The 15,633-nt window shown below is 36.0% G+C and overlaps 2 protein-coding genes and 1 long non-coding RNA gene across 4 annotated transcripts; 2 read left to right on the top strand and 1 right to left on the bottom strand.

Annotated features, from left to right (window-relative positions):
• Positions 1–707: 707 nt before the first annotated feature.
• On the bottom strand, positions 708–8,647 carry LOC139819886 (uncharacterized). Its single transcript, XR_011733839.1, has 3 exons — positions 8,080–8,647; positions 1,327–3,738; positions 708–1,232 (listed from the first exon to the last, which is right to left on the bottom strand). It is a non-coding gene; the product is annotated as an uncharacterized lncRNA (long non-coding RNA).
• Positions 1,314–3,735, top strand: LOC139819885 (uncharacterized). Its single transcript, XM_071789645.1, has 3 exons — positions 1,314–1,449; positions 2,617–2,800; positions 3,534–3,735. The coding sequence occupies exons 1-3, from the start codon at positions 1,314–1,316 to the stop codon at positions 3,733–3,735; spliced, it is 522 nt and encodes a 173-aa protein (XP_071645746.1).
• A 45-nt stretch (positions 8,648–8,692) lies between the features above and the next one.
• Positions 8,693–11,583, top strand: LOC139819884 (uncharacterized). Of its 2 annotated transcripts, none has more exons than XM_071789642.1 (4): positions 8,693–8,833; positions 10,179–10,308; positions 10,597–10,825; positions 11,403–11,583. In XM_071789642.1, exons 2-4 carry the CDS (start codon positions 10,227–10,229, stop codon positions 11,452–11,454), a joined length of 363 nt encoding a protein of 120 aa, XP_071645743.1. In that variant the 5' UTR covers positions 8,693–8,833; positions 10,179–10,226; the 3' UTR covers positions 11,455–11,583. The 2 variants fall into 2 exon arrangements, with proteins under 2 accessions (XP_071645743.1, XP_071645742.1); XM_071789641.1 differs by lacking the exon at positions 8,693–8,833 and adding an exon at positions 9,618–9,768.
• The last annotated feature ends 4,050 nt before the right edge of the window (positions 11,584–15,633 follow it).

Raw genomic sequence — 15,633 nt, 5'->3', positions numbered from 1 at the left:
ATCGATAATATAGAGTTCATATCTTAAATCATTAAATTATCGTGTAACTCGATAGGCGATGATTGAAAGAGACCTGTGCTTAAAGTAAACGAAACATAACATAGATGTATAATTTTGTCGTAGAATATAATTAACATAAATCTGCAAAAATTTTGATTTTATCAAGAATGTTTGAAACGAAAAAATAAGATTGACACTCTTTATTCCGAAGCAGATTTTAAATATTACTTGCGCATCTTGAATCATCGCTGAAACATCAGGTATAATAACTATCATTAACACGTTTTTCCCCGCATTGGAGTGTGAATTTCCTTGAGTAATTTTGTCTTTTTTAGTTCATAAATATTATTAAACACAATTCTACTGTATGCGTTTTCTTTGTTATAATATTATAAAATCTTTATTGAAGCATTAAGAAAATTTATATTTAATTAGGAATGTAAAAAAAACTTTGATATTATTAATATTTTACGAAGTGTTATTTGAAGTAATTCTGACATAAAAAGAAAAAAATATTATTATTTTGATCTTTCTTGAAGATTGTAAATATATGCATAATATATCTACGAACCAAAGATATAAGTTCACGTGAGCATGTAAAAATACTTTCGGTGTGATCAGAAAATTATTACACATTAAGGCCTGTTGATGTAAGAATTTTATTCGTGTGCACGTATGTTAGTCTTCCGTCTACTTTCTCTTGTCCCTGGACAGCGAAAGGTCGATCGTTCGATAGAATTCTTTAAAATATTAATTACAATTTATATAAAAATAAAAATACATGTTCTGTCTCTTTCTCTCACTTGTTACACAAACACTTGACAACAAAGTGCAACACTTATATATCGTTATTATTTGCCGAATATGAAAACTTATAATACTGCATTATATTAATGATTAATTATATCTAAATTATTAAGAAATAGCGCGGGAAAAAAAGATCATCTTTTTTTTCCAGGATTATAAGAAACGTATGTACATACATATATAACATGAGAATAAGTTTAAATAAATATGCAGTACTTTCGGACGCGCGATCGACGTCAAGCCTGTGTCAATATCGGCGTGAGAATTCCTTCGTTTGTATACTCGGCTAGTCTTCAACCTACTTCCGGTCGTCCCTGGAACGGAAGGTCGTCTACTTTACGCAGACCAATGACCGTTTCTTAACACTTGGAGATACATTGTGAAATTATGGGTGAGTTCCTTGAATTTCGAGGTGAAGGGATTTCCTATAAAAGCACGTGAAACGAGTGTTCAGCTTCAAATCGTTTTTTAGACGTTCGACAAGTAACAGTGACTTCCGTTTCACGATGAGACGCTTGCTTTTAATTGCGGCGCTTGGCGCGATTTTTCTGAAAAAATCATTTGGTAAACCGACGGAAACAGTGGCGAATTCTGATGTGGTGGATCCCGTTGCCTTGACTGTGAACAATACCTCCGAAATCGGTTAGTAATCAAAATAATATTAATTAATCAAGATTTTTTTTATAACCAATCGAGTCTTTAGAAAAAAATATTTAGAAAGTTATTTTAATTGTAAAAATAATTTAAAAATTTATGCATTTTCATACGCAATGTAGGGGAGACCGGGGCTAAGCCGACAACGGGGCTAACTTGACACTAGGCTTTTTGCCAATTTAAATCTATCGTAGAAACTTGCATTTCCTACTGTAAATGCGTCTTTATGTGCCAGTATTATCAACGGAATTTGGTAACATTCTGAGTTATAGTGTAATTTTTAACGCGACATAAGTGTTTTTGATAGTAAAAAGTAATTTTTCTGATCTCTCGAAAATGTCTACTCTTTCATCGAGCTTTACTCTTGCGAATCTACCGGTAAGTAATTTTGATGGGAAATTCGATGCTTTATACGAATCCGATAATAATTTTTGCATATTTTTAAAATTTTTATATTTTTGGAGTAACAAAAGTAAAAAACGACGTTCGGGGCTAAGTCGACACGCTGTTTTATTAGTTCCCAATAATAAACGATGCTTGTAATGCAGCATATGGCTCATGACAAACTTGTGCGCACGTGTAATCGCGAATTTACTTGCATAAATTGTTTTTCAGACATGAGTTTAGATGAAAATAATTGACTGTTTAACAATTTTTGTTCTCATTATTTCCAATGATTGTTTTACTTAATTCCAAAATTTTTGTACTTTCTAAATACACGATAAACAAATGTATATTTAGTTTCAGACAATAAAAAATAAGTTCCAGATCAAATTGTGTCGATCAGGCAAAATGTCGAGTTTACCCCGGCATTTTTCAATTTGAAAATTTGTCTTCGCGTCACTTTTCCTTTCCTGGCGGCAAAACAAAGCGACGTACAGCAAAACTTTCTGAATCAATTTTGTACCTGAAGAAACACTCTTTAAATATATACCATTGAATTTGCCTAAAAATTTTAATTAAATATTAAAAATTGCCTTTGAAAAAATAGTGTCGGCTTAGCCCCGGTCTCCCCTATGATGTTTATACAATGCGCTTTTTTATTCTTTTGGAGAGAGCTGTGCAGTATTAATAATCTAACTATTCAAATATTAATATATAACTAGGATATATTATTTAAATATTAGTGTACGAGGTGAATGCGTATTATTTTAGAGGCCACAAGAGAGCAAAGATCGCCGCAATTCGGTTTATTAGGTGGTTACAGTGATTATTATGATTACAATGATGATGCGCGTTCCTTCCGTTACGGAAACAGGCGAAAACATTACTATAGCCACCATAAGCCACACGGTTTTATCGGAGGACATGGATGTCGTGGTTATGGCTGTGGAGGAGGGTACGTGTAGAATATTATTTTACTTAGCACACAGAAAAAAAGTGTCAAATCAACACTGATATACTTGTATATACGAAAGAATATATAATATTTTTATAAGAATTTCAACTTTTTATTTCAACTCTTTTTTCTTGATTGAACTATACAAAACTTCGTTTAACTATATAAATGACTTTATATAGCAAGCTTTCTTTGTTTAACGCAATATATCTCATTTCAAGATTATATATTTTTGCATATGTACAAGTATATCAGTGTTGATTTGACACTTCTTTTTTTTTATGCATCTTTAAATCAAAGCGATTTAATTAAGAGGCAGGAAATTTACTACTCCAACTGAGTTGTGTTGCAAGACACTTTAGTTTACTAAAGTTGTAAATATGTCTAATTACTAATACATAGAAATGTTATTAAGCGTTATTTTTAAAATTAAAACCGCGTCTGCCTTTCAATTTAGCCCGCTTCTCTTTTACTCGTGGACTTCCAACAAAGCTTATTCATCCAATTTATTTTACTTAATTAAAAAACAAAAACGGCTATTTTATACGTAAACGTGACAATTTACATTATTTTATTATTTATGATAAGAATTTATGATTTAAGAAAAATTTATGATTTATAAGAATTTATGATTTAAGAAAAGATTTAAGAAAAATCTATAGTTCTTTGCGAATGTCTGTGAACTGAAATGCGCAAGATAATCCGTTTGCATTTTACTTTCTGATTCACGCAGATGGCAACCGGACTACGGCGGCCATCACCATACCGGACAAGGAGCGTCTTTTGCGTCAGCATCAGCAGGATCTGTAGGTGGAGGTGGTCCTTATGGCGGAGGACACAGCCAGGCCAATGCACAGAGCGCGAGTTTTAACATCGGGCCTTTCTCAGCCTCGTTCAGCGCTGCTCAGTCCGCGTCGGGACAAAATGGATTTTGAATCCTAGAAAACGGTAAGCATCGCGGGCTGGATATCCTATTCAAATACATCCTAGATTTGTATATGTTCACTTAATTAAATATTTACCTAAACTAATTATGCTGACATAGGGAAACCCGGGGCATAATGGGATATGGTCGATATCTTTTTACATCAGAGATGCTGCCACGTAATGAAATGTTTCGAAATTATTATTCTTAAATGTCTCTAAACCGCGTGCAGTTATCAGTTTTGATATTATTTTTAGCTGAAAGATGCTAACAAATTGTTTAATATGTTCGCTGTGCTCTCCGCGACTGAGTTGCAGTTTCTTTGATACATTCGATAAACATAAGATAAACAATGATAAAATTCTACTTTTTATTCCTGTAAGTACATTTACGTTACTAAATAATTTTTTCTTGTCAATTTAGTAAAGTATCTGTGTAAATATCGATTATCTGTAGATTTATATTACGTAAAGTGAACTTATACATTTCGGGGCTTAATGGGATATAATGCCTTGTGTTCTTAAAATGTTTAATTTTTTTTTCATACACTATCAGTAAATACCTATGTTATGTTGCGCAATATTGATGCTAAAGATTATTATATCAAGTTTTGAATTTTATTTATATTTTAATAAGAAAAATGTTATTAATTAAAAGTGTAATAATACGTTCGTACATATATTGCGTGTTTTAATAATTTACTTTTAAGAAATTTTAAACATTAATAAAAAGTTTTGCGAGGTATCCCATTATGCCCCGCATAAAATGCATAACAAAGAAAACTCATGCTTTCAATGAAACAATAATTTCGTCCTTTTAAACTATTCTTTTGCAGTATAACTTGTTTTTCTTGTAGTGGATATTTCAAAGAATAATTTGGTGCAAAATTAATTAATTAATTAATTTATTTTTAATATGTTTTAAACTTGTTTAGCCCATTATGCCCCGGGTTTCTCTACATATAAACATATTTTGTTTTATCGTCTATCATGATCTCTGCGCACTGTTATAACAAGAAAAGAGTAATATGCGGAAATACGTTAAATAACGTAACTGATTATTTGCGTTTTACCGCAAAAATACATTTATATATATATATATATATATATATATATAAAACTAATTAATTAACTTGTATTTTATTTTGTCATCGCGAATGTAAACGGATTATACCTTCCTCATTTTGAAAAAGAAAAAATAAAAATTTTTTGAAAGATCTTGCTACTCAACTACGAATATTTTTGTTGCTTGTGATTATATTATATTGTACGCAAAGTCGAAGTAATTGAATATGAATTATATAATTTATTATGTTATTTTATATTACGCAAAACTCACAAATCGTGTAGAATACCGAGAAATATAGTATCGCATCTTTTGCATCTCAATAAGAAGGGTTAAACCCCTAGGATGCTGCAGCATAATACACGCTACACGGCCGCCCACGAAATTGCGCCGGACTCGTCTCGAACATAGGTCAACGAACCTGAGGGGCCCGGAGGTCGGGCCCGGGAATCCGCGATTCGCATTATATTACCGCGATCTCGTTGTGCCCCCTGACACTCCGCGTTGCTCTGACCCGCAACGCGGATGAAACGGGCCTCTGAAACATCTGTCCGGCGCGATGGGCCCAATGGTGGACCCCGAAGACGCAACAATCTTCGCCGGGGAAATACGGGCGTATTTCACTTTTGCCGGAGTGTATGCGTTCGTATGCGCGAGAGAGCAGCGATTATAGTGTGTATGTGTGTTTATGTATACATTTGTGTGTGCGTATGTTTGTGGGACCTGCCCGGAAAGGCCCGATGAATGTAAACTGGCGCGGCGTTCGCGCATTGTGCCATTGAGGCACACGGTCCTTTTCGGGGTACGTGTGAAAAAGAATGAACAAAGGGGAAATGAATCTTCTTGGTTCTCAGGCGATCGGCAGACGGCCAGACAGACGGATTAACTCGTTTTAAAGGGACGGCCAGACGCCATATTGTTGTTTTGGGACCCGTCTTATGTTTAGGTACGACGCTCCTCTCTCTTTCTCTCTCTCTTTCCCTCTTTCCCTTTCGGTGCGACGAACCGGTCCGTTTTCGTCTCCCGGAGATGCACCTACACGCGAATCGGAGTGTCGATTATGCACACACTTGCGACGACGCTCGGACATGCAGTAAATGGCCATTGTTCCCGAAGGGAGTCAGAGAGAGCTCGGGGATTGAGCGAGCGAGTTTAAATCGGATCGCTTCGGATTGCTATAGCGCAGAAAACAAGCATGACAAGATTGCGTGCCAATTTTTTCACTCTAAACTTAACGATGCGATGCGGCTCGCATGCATCGTTTGAGTTGTATATCAAAATTATTTTGTTTCAAATCCTCGGAGATTTATTCTAAAATTAATCCCGTAGTTTTGTGCAATTAATATTTTTTTTCTCGACTTTCAAAGTTACGCTTGCAAGACTTCAACATTGTTTTTTGCATAACTCCGTTAACTAAAAACGTTTTATTACGCTGCACTGTAATCGGGAGACAATGATGGCTTAGCTGCGTTTTCGTAATGCGATTTTAAACGTGTGTAATCCCGTGTCGACGCAACCTTCGCTACACAATCGTTAAATGTAGTTAGGAGATTACTAGAGGCTTATTTCTTTTCATTGAAGATGACTCAGCCGAACATGTTGAAAATAAAGTCTGCTTCTTTTACACGACGTATCTTAAAAAAAAGAGAAAAAAAAACACGAATATCTTTATTGCTGTCTTATTATTTTAAAAAACATTAGAAATTCTCAATTTTATTTGAAACTCTCTCTTTACTGCACACAGAAAAGTACATACTACTTGCAAGTAAATATTACTTGTTCTAGGTATTTGATAAATTTAGATATCCGCAAATCTACCATAAAGTCATCACAAGGATTACATTTACTCAAAACATATTCTAGAGTTTAGCAAAGTACTTCAAACAAGAATATTTAATTAATGCAAAAATTCGATTTACATAAATATATAATATTCTTGAAAGAAGAACACATTATTGTTTTGAGCACAAAATAATAAAACCTTGTGCCAAATATATCTTAAAACTATTATTAAAAAAATATTCTTTGTTGAAGAAAACTCTATTACGTAAAACAAATTAAATAAAATAAGTAATTGCTTTCCTTGGCTGTAGAATGATATTGTTCTATATGTACTCTTAAGTGATTATATTTGCGCAGCTGACTTAATAATCATATTAACAGAAGCAAGCATATTACATGTATCTTAAATGTAAAGCGTTTCCTATTCTCCGCAGATCCCAGGAGCGAGCAGCTACGCGGAACCCCGAATCGCCCCTAATTCATTTCACCATCATCGTCTCTTTGCGCCATCATTGTGGGCCCATTGTTTACAAACATTCTACGTCACTCACTAGGAGCAAGTAAATAAGCCTAACCGCGTGCGCGCGAGCCACCCTCTTGCCTCCTGCGTGAGGATTTTCTGAGCGAGCAAGTTCCCTTTGTCCGCATGCCAGCCACCAGATGTTCCCCAAAATAAAACTGAATAAAAATATCGCGACGTAGCGCCGCGCGATTCGCGAATGAACGAGCGAGACGGTAGGTAAATCTTGACGCGAGAAGGGCAAGGATGGAGGGACCCATCCGTAGAACGGACGAAGAGTGGGGAGAGGACGCCGCGAGACGGAGGGTCGCTGGATAAACGGCACAAAGGGATAGGAAGCCCGAAGGGAGGAGGGCCCCTGTTAAGAGCAAGGGCCCCTGAAATCGAGATCCGAAAAGCTCGGCGTGCAATGACCGGACGAACCGCACACGCGATCCTCGCCGGCGCGGCGCAGCATCCTCCTCTCCTCCTCCTCCTCCTCTTTCGAGATACTCTCTCTTCACTCTCCTCTCTTTTCGGACAGCCGGGAGGAGCGGCGCCCTCGAGGACGGATGTACAAGATGCGCTCGTCGAGGAACATTGTGAATCTTCGGCCAAAAGTTTATTTGTTATTTAGCGAAAGATATACCAATGGACCAGACTTATAATTCCAATGATCTCTACTGATAATAAATAATGAATATCTAGTAATTATTATCATATTTTTAAAGGAGGAACAAATGAAAATAAAGAGACTTGCAGAAAAAAGAAACTGTCTGATATTCTCTCGCATATTCAATTAGAATTTCCTTTTAAATCCCTCTTCTTGGAACAATTTGTATAAATGACAATTAAACAGTTGCGTTTATTGGAAATTTGTATACTTGTGTTAATTGATTCCCGCTTGGTAATCATAATGAAAATGTCTGGAGACTGAAGAACATTCGAGAAGTTACGCTCGTTCGTTAAAGATTCGCTGCGATATTAATCGCGGCTCATTGGACGTACCCTGTTATTTTATAAACTACAGAAGACCATTAAACGTGTTATCTTTTACGCCTCGAAATCACGTAGGCTCGTGCAGAAAACTGGAGTCCCGTTCCAACTCTTCCGTAATCTTTTAAGTAACTTTATTTTATCGTCGTCTTATTGTTAACATGAATTCCTTACTCAAGTCAATGAACTTTTATTCTCTTGATTTACGTGGGAGAAAAATTATATTGACGGATTCTCAGCCGGTCCTTGCATCCTCGTTATTGAGGTTGGCATTTCTAGATTTGCAGCGGCGGATCCACCCTGAAGAAGTGACATCCACGACACCCGAGACGCGTCAAAGAGGCTCGTTAAAGGTCCTGTCCCGTCGTTAACCATTGTTTAGCCGCTCCTGGGCACCTACGGCCCTGCCAGCCGGTAAACCAGTCCCTCCGTCTGAGTAAAAAGGAAGAGAGACGGAGAGTATGGGAGTCGTCCGGATAAACAGAAGGAAAGATCAAATGAGAGAGAGGGAGAGAGAGAGAGAGACACGAAGGGAGAGAGAATCGAGAGGAAAAAAAAATGAAATAGAAAGTGGTCCGGCCGGTGCAATAGACTACAGTATATGACGTCTTTAAAGCACCACCTCCCGATGGGTACCCGCGGGTCTGTTCCTGTTCTCCACGCACTATAGCAAACCCGCGATGCTTTCTTGAAGGCTCCCGCGTCATTGTGCTCGCATTTCTCGTGCGGTTGTCGACTCGGAAAGTATATCCTCAACTTATCGCCGGTAAGTCGAGATACGTACTGCTAGGTAATAAGTGTTAAGTCCCCGAGGTCCATTACAAATATAAGTGAAGCCGTATCGTTTCGTAAGAAGCTCGTTCTGTCATTTCACAAGGTCGAAGGGGAGGATGACGCGCGAAGATAACAGTGATAAGAGTTAAATAACAGTAGTGTTGAACTCGGTACGACTTATTTTTTTGAACGATACGACACTCCGATATGTTTCCTCTTATTCTCCTTTTTTTCTCTTAAATTGAAAACGATACGAGCGCGATTAATTGTTACAATAAAAAGGAAATTACATTTTTTAAGAGAAAACTTTGATTGAAGAGAAAGTTGATTAACTGCTTTATAAATACACTCGATTCGAGAGACATTATATTAGTTTCTGTTTTTTGTTGTTATTATAAAAAAAAATCCTTTCTAAAACAATATTTTTCTACTGCTCGGATTTTCTACAATATATTAATTATAATGTTCTTTAGGGAATATTTCTAATATTTAATTCTAATCCTTAATTAGTTAGTTTATTCATAATCCATGCCTTGACGGCTTTGGATAACTTCCAATACATTTGCACTTTTATATACATTTTAATTCCATTTTCATTCATAATTCTAATCTTTAATTATAATCTAATATTTCTAATATTTACTTCTAACATTTCTAATATTTAATTATAATCTAAGAGATTCGTACTGTAGAGTGAGTGATCGTCCAATTGCGATAACGTCATTGAGTTGCACAATCCGTTGCTTTTACGTAAGATTCCAAGTCAATACCAACTGCTCTAGAAAGTGACTCAATTAATAATTCTTCGAACTCGCGTTCTCTTACGAATGGTGATTGCGAAATCGTCGAAGGTCTTTTAATGAATTTTACTTGAAGTTAACGGATGTTCAGAATTCTCGAGTACTCAGGCATGACGCAAGAATAATGGTAATCGGCTAGCGTAATTTTTTCGTGCGATTGAAGCAGTTTTTGCTGTTAGTGTGTCTGATAGGTATACCATGCGAATAGTCTGTAAGTGGAAGAATAAAAGTTAATTTCTTTTATTCGTGGATTTGACGCTTTGTATAAGTTATTTTTGGTATCGTACATGTCGACGGTGAGGCAATCGCGATCAGATAATTAGGTGTTAATTAGACAATTATAATATTAATAACAGTGTAATTGTATTATTATAACCAGTTAATAATAATAATCTAACCACGCCGTTATTAACCATATAATGTGTGGTGAACTCGATGATGTAAATTTTGGGACAGATTACGTCAAATTTTATCGACAACTTCGTTGAACTTGTTTCTCATACAATTTCTTACTACCTTTGTTTGCTTACTTTACAGGGTAACAAAAATTTCGATCTTTGGACATATAAAAATTCCCGTTGCAAAATGATAAAAATTTTGGCCCTTTTGCTATTCACTTCAGTCTGTGTCATAATCAATGCACAAGAAACGGCATCTAACGAAAAACGTAAGTAAAATATAGTATATAGTAAATTAGTTTTCGAATTTTTAAAGATTTTTTAAACTTGTTTTTGCGAACATACACATAAATTGTGTAGAACAATAGTAAAATATTAATTATATTTAATAAGACATTTTTTGTTCGCCTCTTTGTCAGGATTTAATTAATTGATAAAAATTATGTATTTTTATGTCTTTATTTATCCAAAAATTTTTTAGATGCACATTGAGATTTATTTAAATTTTTTTTCAGTAATTTATTAAACAATTTATGTTTTACTTTTTTTTTAATTAGAATTTTTCGGCCAGACGTTTGATGAAATTGTCGTGTCGTCGGATTTAAACGTCAGAAGAAAATCAAAAGAAAATCGTCAGGGTAAAAGATTATTGTCGAATGTGCCGTCAGCAACTACTGGTCCACCGGAAAGACCGACTGCAATTGCGTCCAGACTCGTTTTCGCCGATGGAAGCCGTATAACGCCGGAAAAAAGAGAGAAACGTGGCATTGTTACAACGCGAAGGAGGTAAATTGGCAAAGAACTGTCTTTCTTCTTTATTGAGTTATCAATGAGACTCGATTTGAATTAATTAATGTCTATTGTAAAAAAATTAATATTTATTGTTAAAATACTGAAATATTAATAATCGCTAAATCACCATGTAAATTATTTTAAATGCTTATGTATGATTTTTTTTAAGTTAAGATATCTTAGATAATACCAGCCGCTGATAATATTTAGCTATTTCACATAAATCCTCAGTGAATTCATTCAATTGCTGTTTACCGATAGCAGAACTGCGAAGTAAAATTAAACGATTAATTCTGTGAGCGATTCTCGTTCGATAATGTAACTGGAAAAAGTATTAATTACATTAAACGCAAAATTCTCGAGATAAAATCTGCTTATGAATTGCATAAAAAAGTTGGGAAAGCACATTTTATGTATTTACTTTTAGAAGTAATGAATTGAGAAAAGCGCGATTTATATTTACGATATTTAAATCGAGGAGTTTTGCTTTTATAATTACGTTCAGTTTCATTGTACGTTTAATTATATGCGACTTTATCATGAAACTTACATGAGACTTTATCAATTTCAGGTATTTGGACCTGGGCGTCGCGGGATACTTGCTGAAATCTCGGAAACGGTGAAAATTCTACACTCCGAGGACAACCGCACGACCCTCCACACCCTCATCTGTGATCACACTTTTTTCGATGAACTTTTAGGCCACGGTTCATGTAACAAAAAGGATAATAAAATTCTTCTGTGTCATAACACTCCCAGCTTTATCACTGCGCGCTCACAAAATTATTCTTCTCTCTTGACTTTTCACAATTTCATATATTACGTAAAACAAAAGGCATGTTGCCAAATCTGAAGAATATTTATCTAAATAATATTATCGCGTAAAAATCTATAAATAATATCTAAATAATATTATTGCATAAAAATCTGCAAATAATATTTGAAAAATAACGTTCCTTTTACTTTAATATTAATAATTTAATAAAATCATCGACGTTTATTACTATGCTATTATTAGGTTATTGAGTACAAAAAGTTAATGATTTTAAATTCAAATATTAACATTCATATCTTTGCACATTATTATCGTTAACAAAGTACAGATTCCTTTCCTTTGAGATCTTAAGGAAAATAACGTGGTAAATTTTCTTGAGCCACTGACAAACGTAATTTGAATACGGTTTCTTTATGAATACATACGTCACGGTCTTACAATACTATCGCCGCAACGGCCCGACCGATTGTCAGGCATTCCGCGTTTGTACGCGAGTTGAAAAAAAAAAGATCGGCTGGTTGAAATATGGCAGACCGCATTCAAAAGACAGCCGCTAGCATGATCGCCATGCGGCGACCGCCGTGCATCGTGTCGATGCACCTCGCCACGCGATGCACCCACGGACACGTGACGCGCACGTCCAAAACACGTCGTTTATCTGCCCAGTTTCTCATCTTCAAGCTCATCTGATCGTTCGTTTCAACATCTCCTCCATTTCTTCGATTAAAATTAATCATAAAGTTGTTAAAAGTAAAATTATCAGTTTCAAGTTTCAACATCGATGGTTAGAGATCACAATAAGACTCGCATTATTTGTTATATTATAAACCCTTGATCCTGTAACTTCTTTATTTGGTAATGAAGAGTCTATATGTTTCCGTAATATTCTCTTATGGTAGATGAAATATACAAATCCTTGCCTTCACAATCGATTGTCACGTTAGACCTTTCGCTCCTTTCGTCACAGACACACGCATTGCAATGTCTTCATTAGCCGCATTGCAATTTTCGCATTATCTTTAATAAGCATGAGCAATAATAATGCGAAATGAGTTGTCGCATAAATTTCCGTCTTTAAAGAATTATATTGTATTACGCATCTGTTATTTTCCTGATGCGTACGCAACGCAAAAAAAAACTGCAACTTCTCCTCGAATTAATCGGATGCCGGAAGACCCTTGAATTTTGATTTACAGTTAACCTGTAACGTTGCGAACAGCCGATCGTTCGTTTCGTGCGTAGAAAACAGGAAAATCCCGTATTCCGAACGTTAAGAGAGTACGACTAGAGTCATATTATTTTATGGTGATTTCGTGACTGGAATCTCTTCGGCACACTGCGTCGTTCGCTTGTCATACTTCTGCTTTTTACGTTGCTGCGCGCAAGCAAAAATACGCTGTAATTGATCAAAATAATACCTTAGTGAACACAATGCAATGTCCCAAGTCGGAACATAAAACGTCTTAAAGACGCCATTATGACGTCTTAAAGATGTCATATCTATGATACGTCTTAATGACACATACAATAGACTAAACACTGGAAAGCTGTATGAAAGGTCTAAAAAGGACAGAGATATGCTTGCTGGCACTCTTTCCTTATCTAATTGTGTAGTTGGAGAGAAAAAAGGTGAGGAAACAAGGTGTGATTTAAAAACGCATTCTTCGCATTTTTATCAACGTTAATTGTTAACAATTTAAGAAATCAATCAAATGATACACGTAAAAGGCGCGACGCCAGACTGCAGCGCGCATAATTCTTGCGTTAAAATCGAAGTGATCTCGAGCTCACGCGTCGATCCAGGCCGGAAGTAGCGTCCCACGATGTGAATACAAATTCTAGCCGATCAATTTCCTCGGGCAGCGAGGAGAATGGACCGGCGCAGGTGCGTTTCGTCTTCGATCCGATCTCGCATTTGCATCAGACCTCTATCGTGATGCAAAATCCGTAGCTCCCGTTGTGTGCGTATATATATATATATATATACCGTTTGCGTATATACGCGCGGGCGTTTATGTCGGCTGACGGTGCACCTGCGACTATTTTATGTCTTCCCTGGAAAAGCTGGACACTAAATCCCAAACGGCTATCCATTGTTGATCCGCTGACTGCTGATCGATCGCAGACGTCAGTGGCGCCGCTAGAAGATTGGGCTGACTAAGAGGATAAACGTCCTCGGACAGCATGCATGTAGAAAATCGGGACATAAGACTTCTTATAGACATTTTTAAGATGTCTTATGATAAGTTTAAAAGACGACTTATATCCCGATTTTGGATCTAATGCTGTCTGTGTTGCTTTATCCTCGCTTTACCGAATTTCAAACTAGAAATTTATAAGAATCTCGACAGAGAGAGAGAGAGAGAGAGAGAGAGAGAGAATCAGTAATATTTATTTTTTTATTTTAATATAATTGTTTATTTATTTAGAAATTTAATTTTTTTAACGTTATTTGTTCAAAATTTAAATAAATATGTAATTATCTCTGTTTGCAAAATATTCCTCTCTCTAATTCTCGATTAAATAATCTTTTTAGCTTTATTATGGCATATTCATTATAGATTGTCCAGAATTCCCACAATCCGATCCTTTTGTTCCGGCTACGCCACTGAATAGAATGCGCGTTTAAGGCAACACGTACTATACTGCGATTCGATACAAATCTCTCTCTCGTCCGTTTTATTTGGAAAATTTGCAAAATGAACGCAATCCACGGGATGTTACGCGGTCTTTCAACCCGCCGTGCTTACCGGACTTACCGGACTTACCGGACTCTTCGTGATTTGTTTCCAAATAAGATAGTGGATATCTACACGTGTATGTACACCGAGATGATGTTTTCTGGAAGCTGAGGTGCAAGTTTCCAATGCTTAGACATTTCAGGCAAATGTCCTTTAAAGATGCTTTTTAAAGAATTTTCTTTGATTTTAATATACACGTAAAGAAAATAAACATGTATTTGCAAATAAAAAAAAATAAAAGCGTGTCAAATAAAAGATATTAATTCCAGGCTTACTCCCTTCACTTCGGAATTGATGAGCGAATGACGCGCGCATCGACGAATGATGGGCGACAGATTCGTATCACTCGTCGACTTGCGTCACGAATTAATCAGTATCACTTGCCAGCCCGATCGCTCGACAAGATTTCGAGTTAGGCGAGGCTACCAAAGTAGTACGATCTGTATGTTTCACGTCTTCGACGGCTTGTCGCGCGTGAGCCGATCGGGCGTATGCCGTTGCACAGCACGTGTAATTCGACATCGGCTAATCTTAATTCAGCCTGCGCGATGGCACCAAATGAGATTCCGTCGGCAAAACCGTGCAAACATTCGCGAAAGCGGGAGTCAAGTGCACCGCTGAAATCCTGGGAATTCCGAGATTTCTGCTTTTTAATTCTGCGTTGAAGAGATTCGAGACTGGCCCCGTACACGAGATATGAATTTATTGTACAGCGAATAAGCAAACAATTGCAGGAGGGGTAATTCGCGAAAATAGCACTATAATCTACTCTGATAATATAATAGTGAAATAACAAAGTAAAATTAAATTATATCGTTTAAACCATTATCTCATTTTCAATTAATGTATTTTTCAAATAAATGTAACTGGATAAAACGAAACGACTGTTTTCATTCTATGTCAACAAAGAAAACCACTTATTGTTAAAGCAATAAATGATAATACTATAATGATCTTAAACTCGTGAATGAATTGTAAAGAAAATATTTCGTATGCAGCTGAATCTATATCTTTTATGAGCTCTACATGTAACACATATCTGATATGTCTCGCGAATTTTAAAAAAGATTCAGAATAATTGTGATTCAACGGTACTAGGCGCACCTGCTTTCCGTTTTCGTCTAAAAAAACGCTTTATTCACAAATTAGTTTCAGATGTACCGTACGGTCACTGAACTCGTTCTGCCTTGTCTCCAAGCCATCAATGTGCCACTTTAAACTAGACTAGACTATCGATTATTTATACATTTATACAGTATATTTATACAGTACATTTTAACTCAGTG

This window comes from Temnothorax longispinosus, chromosome 10 (assembly GCF_030848805.1).
Source record: "Temnothorax longispinosus isolate EJ_2023e chromosome 10, Tlon_JGU_v1, whole genome shotgun sequence".
Lineage (NCBI taxonomy): Eukaryota > Metazoa > Arthropoda > Insecta > Hymenoptera > Formicidae > Temnothorax > Temnothorax longispinosus.
This window is presented reverse-complemented; position numbering and strand designations above follow the sequence as displayed.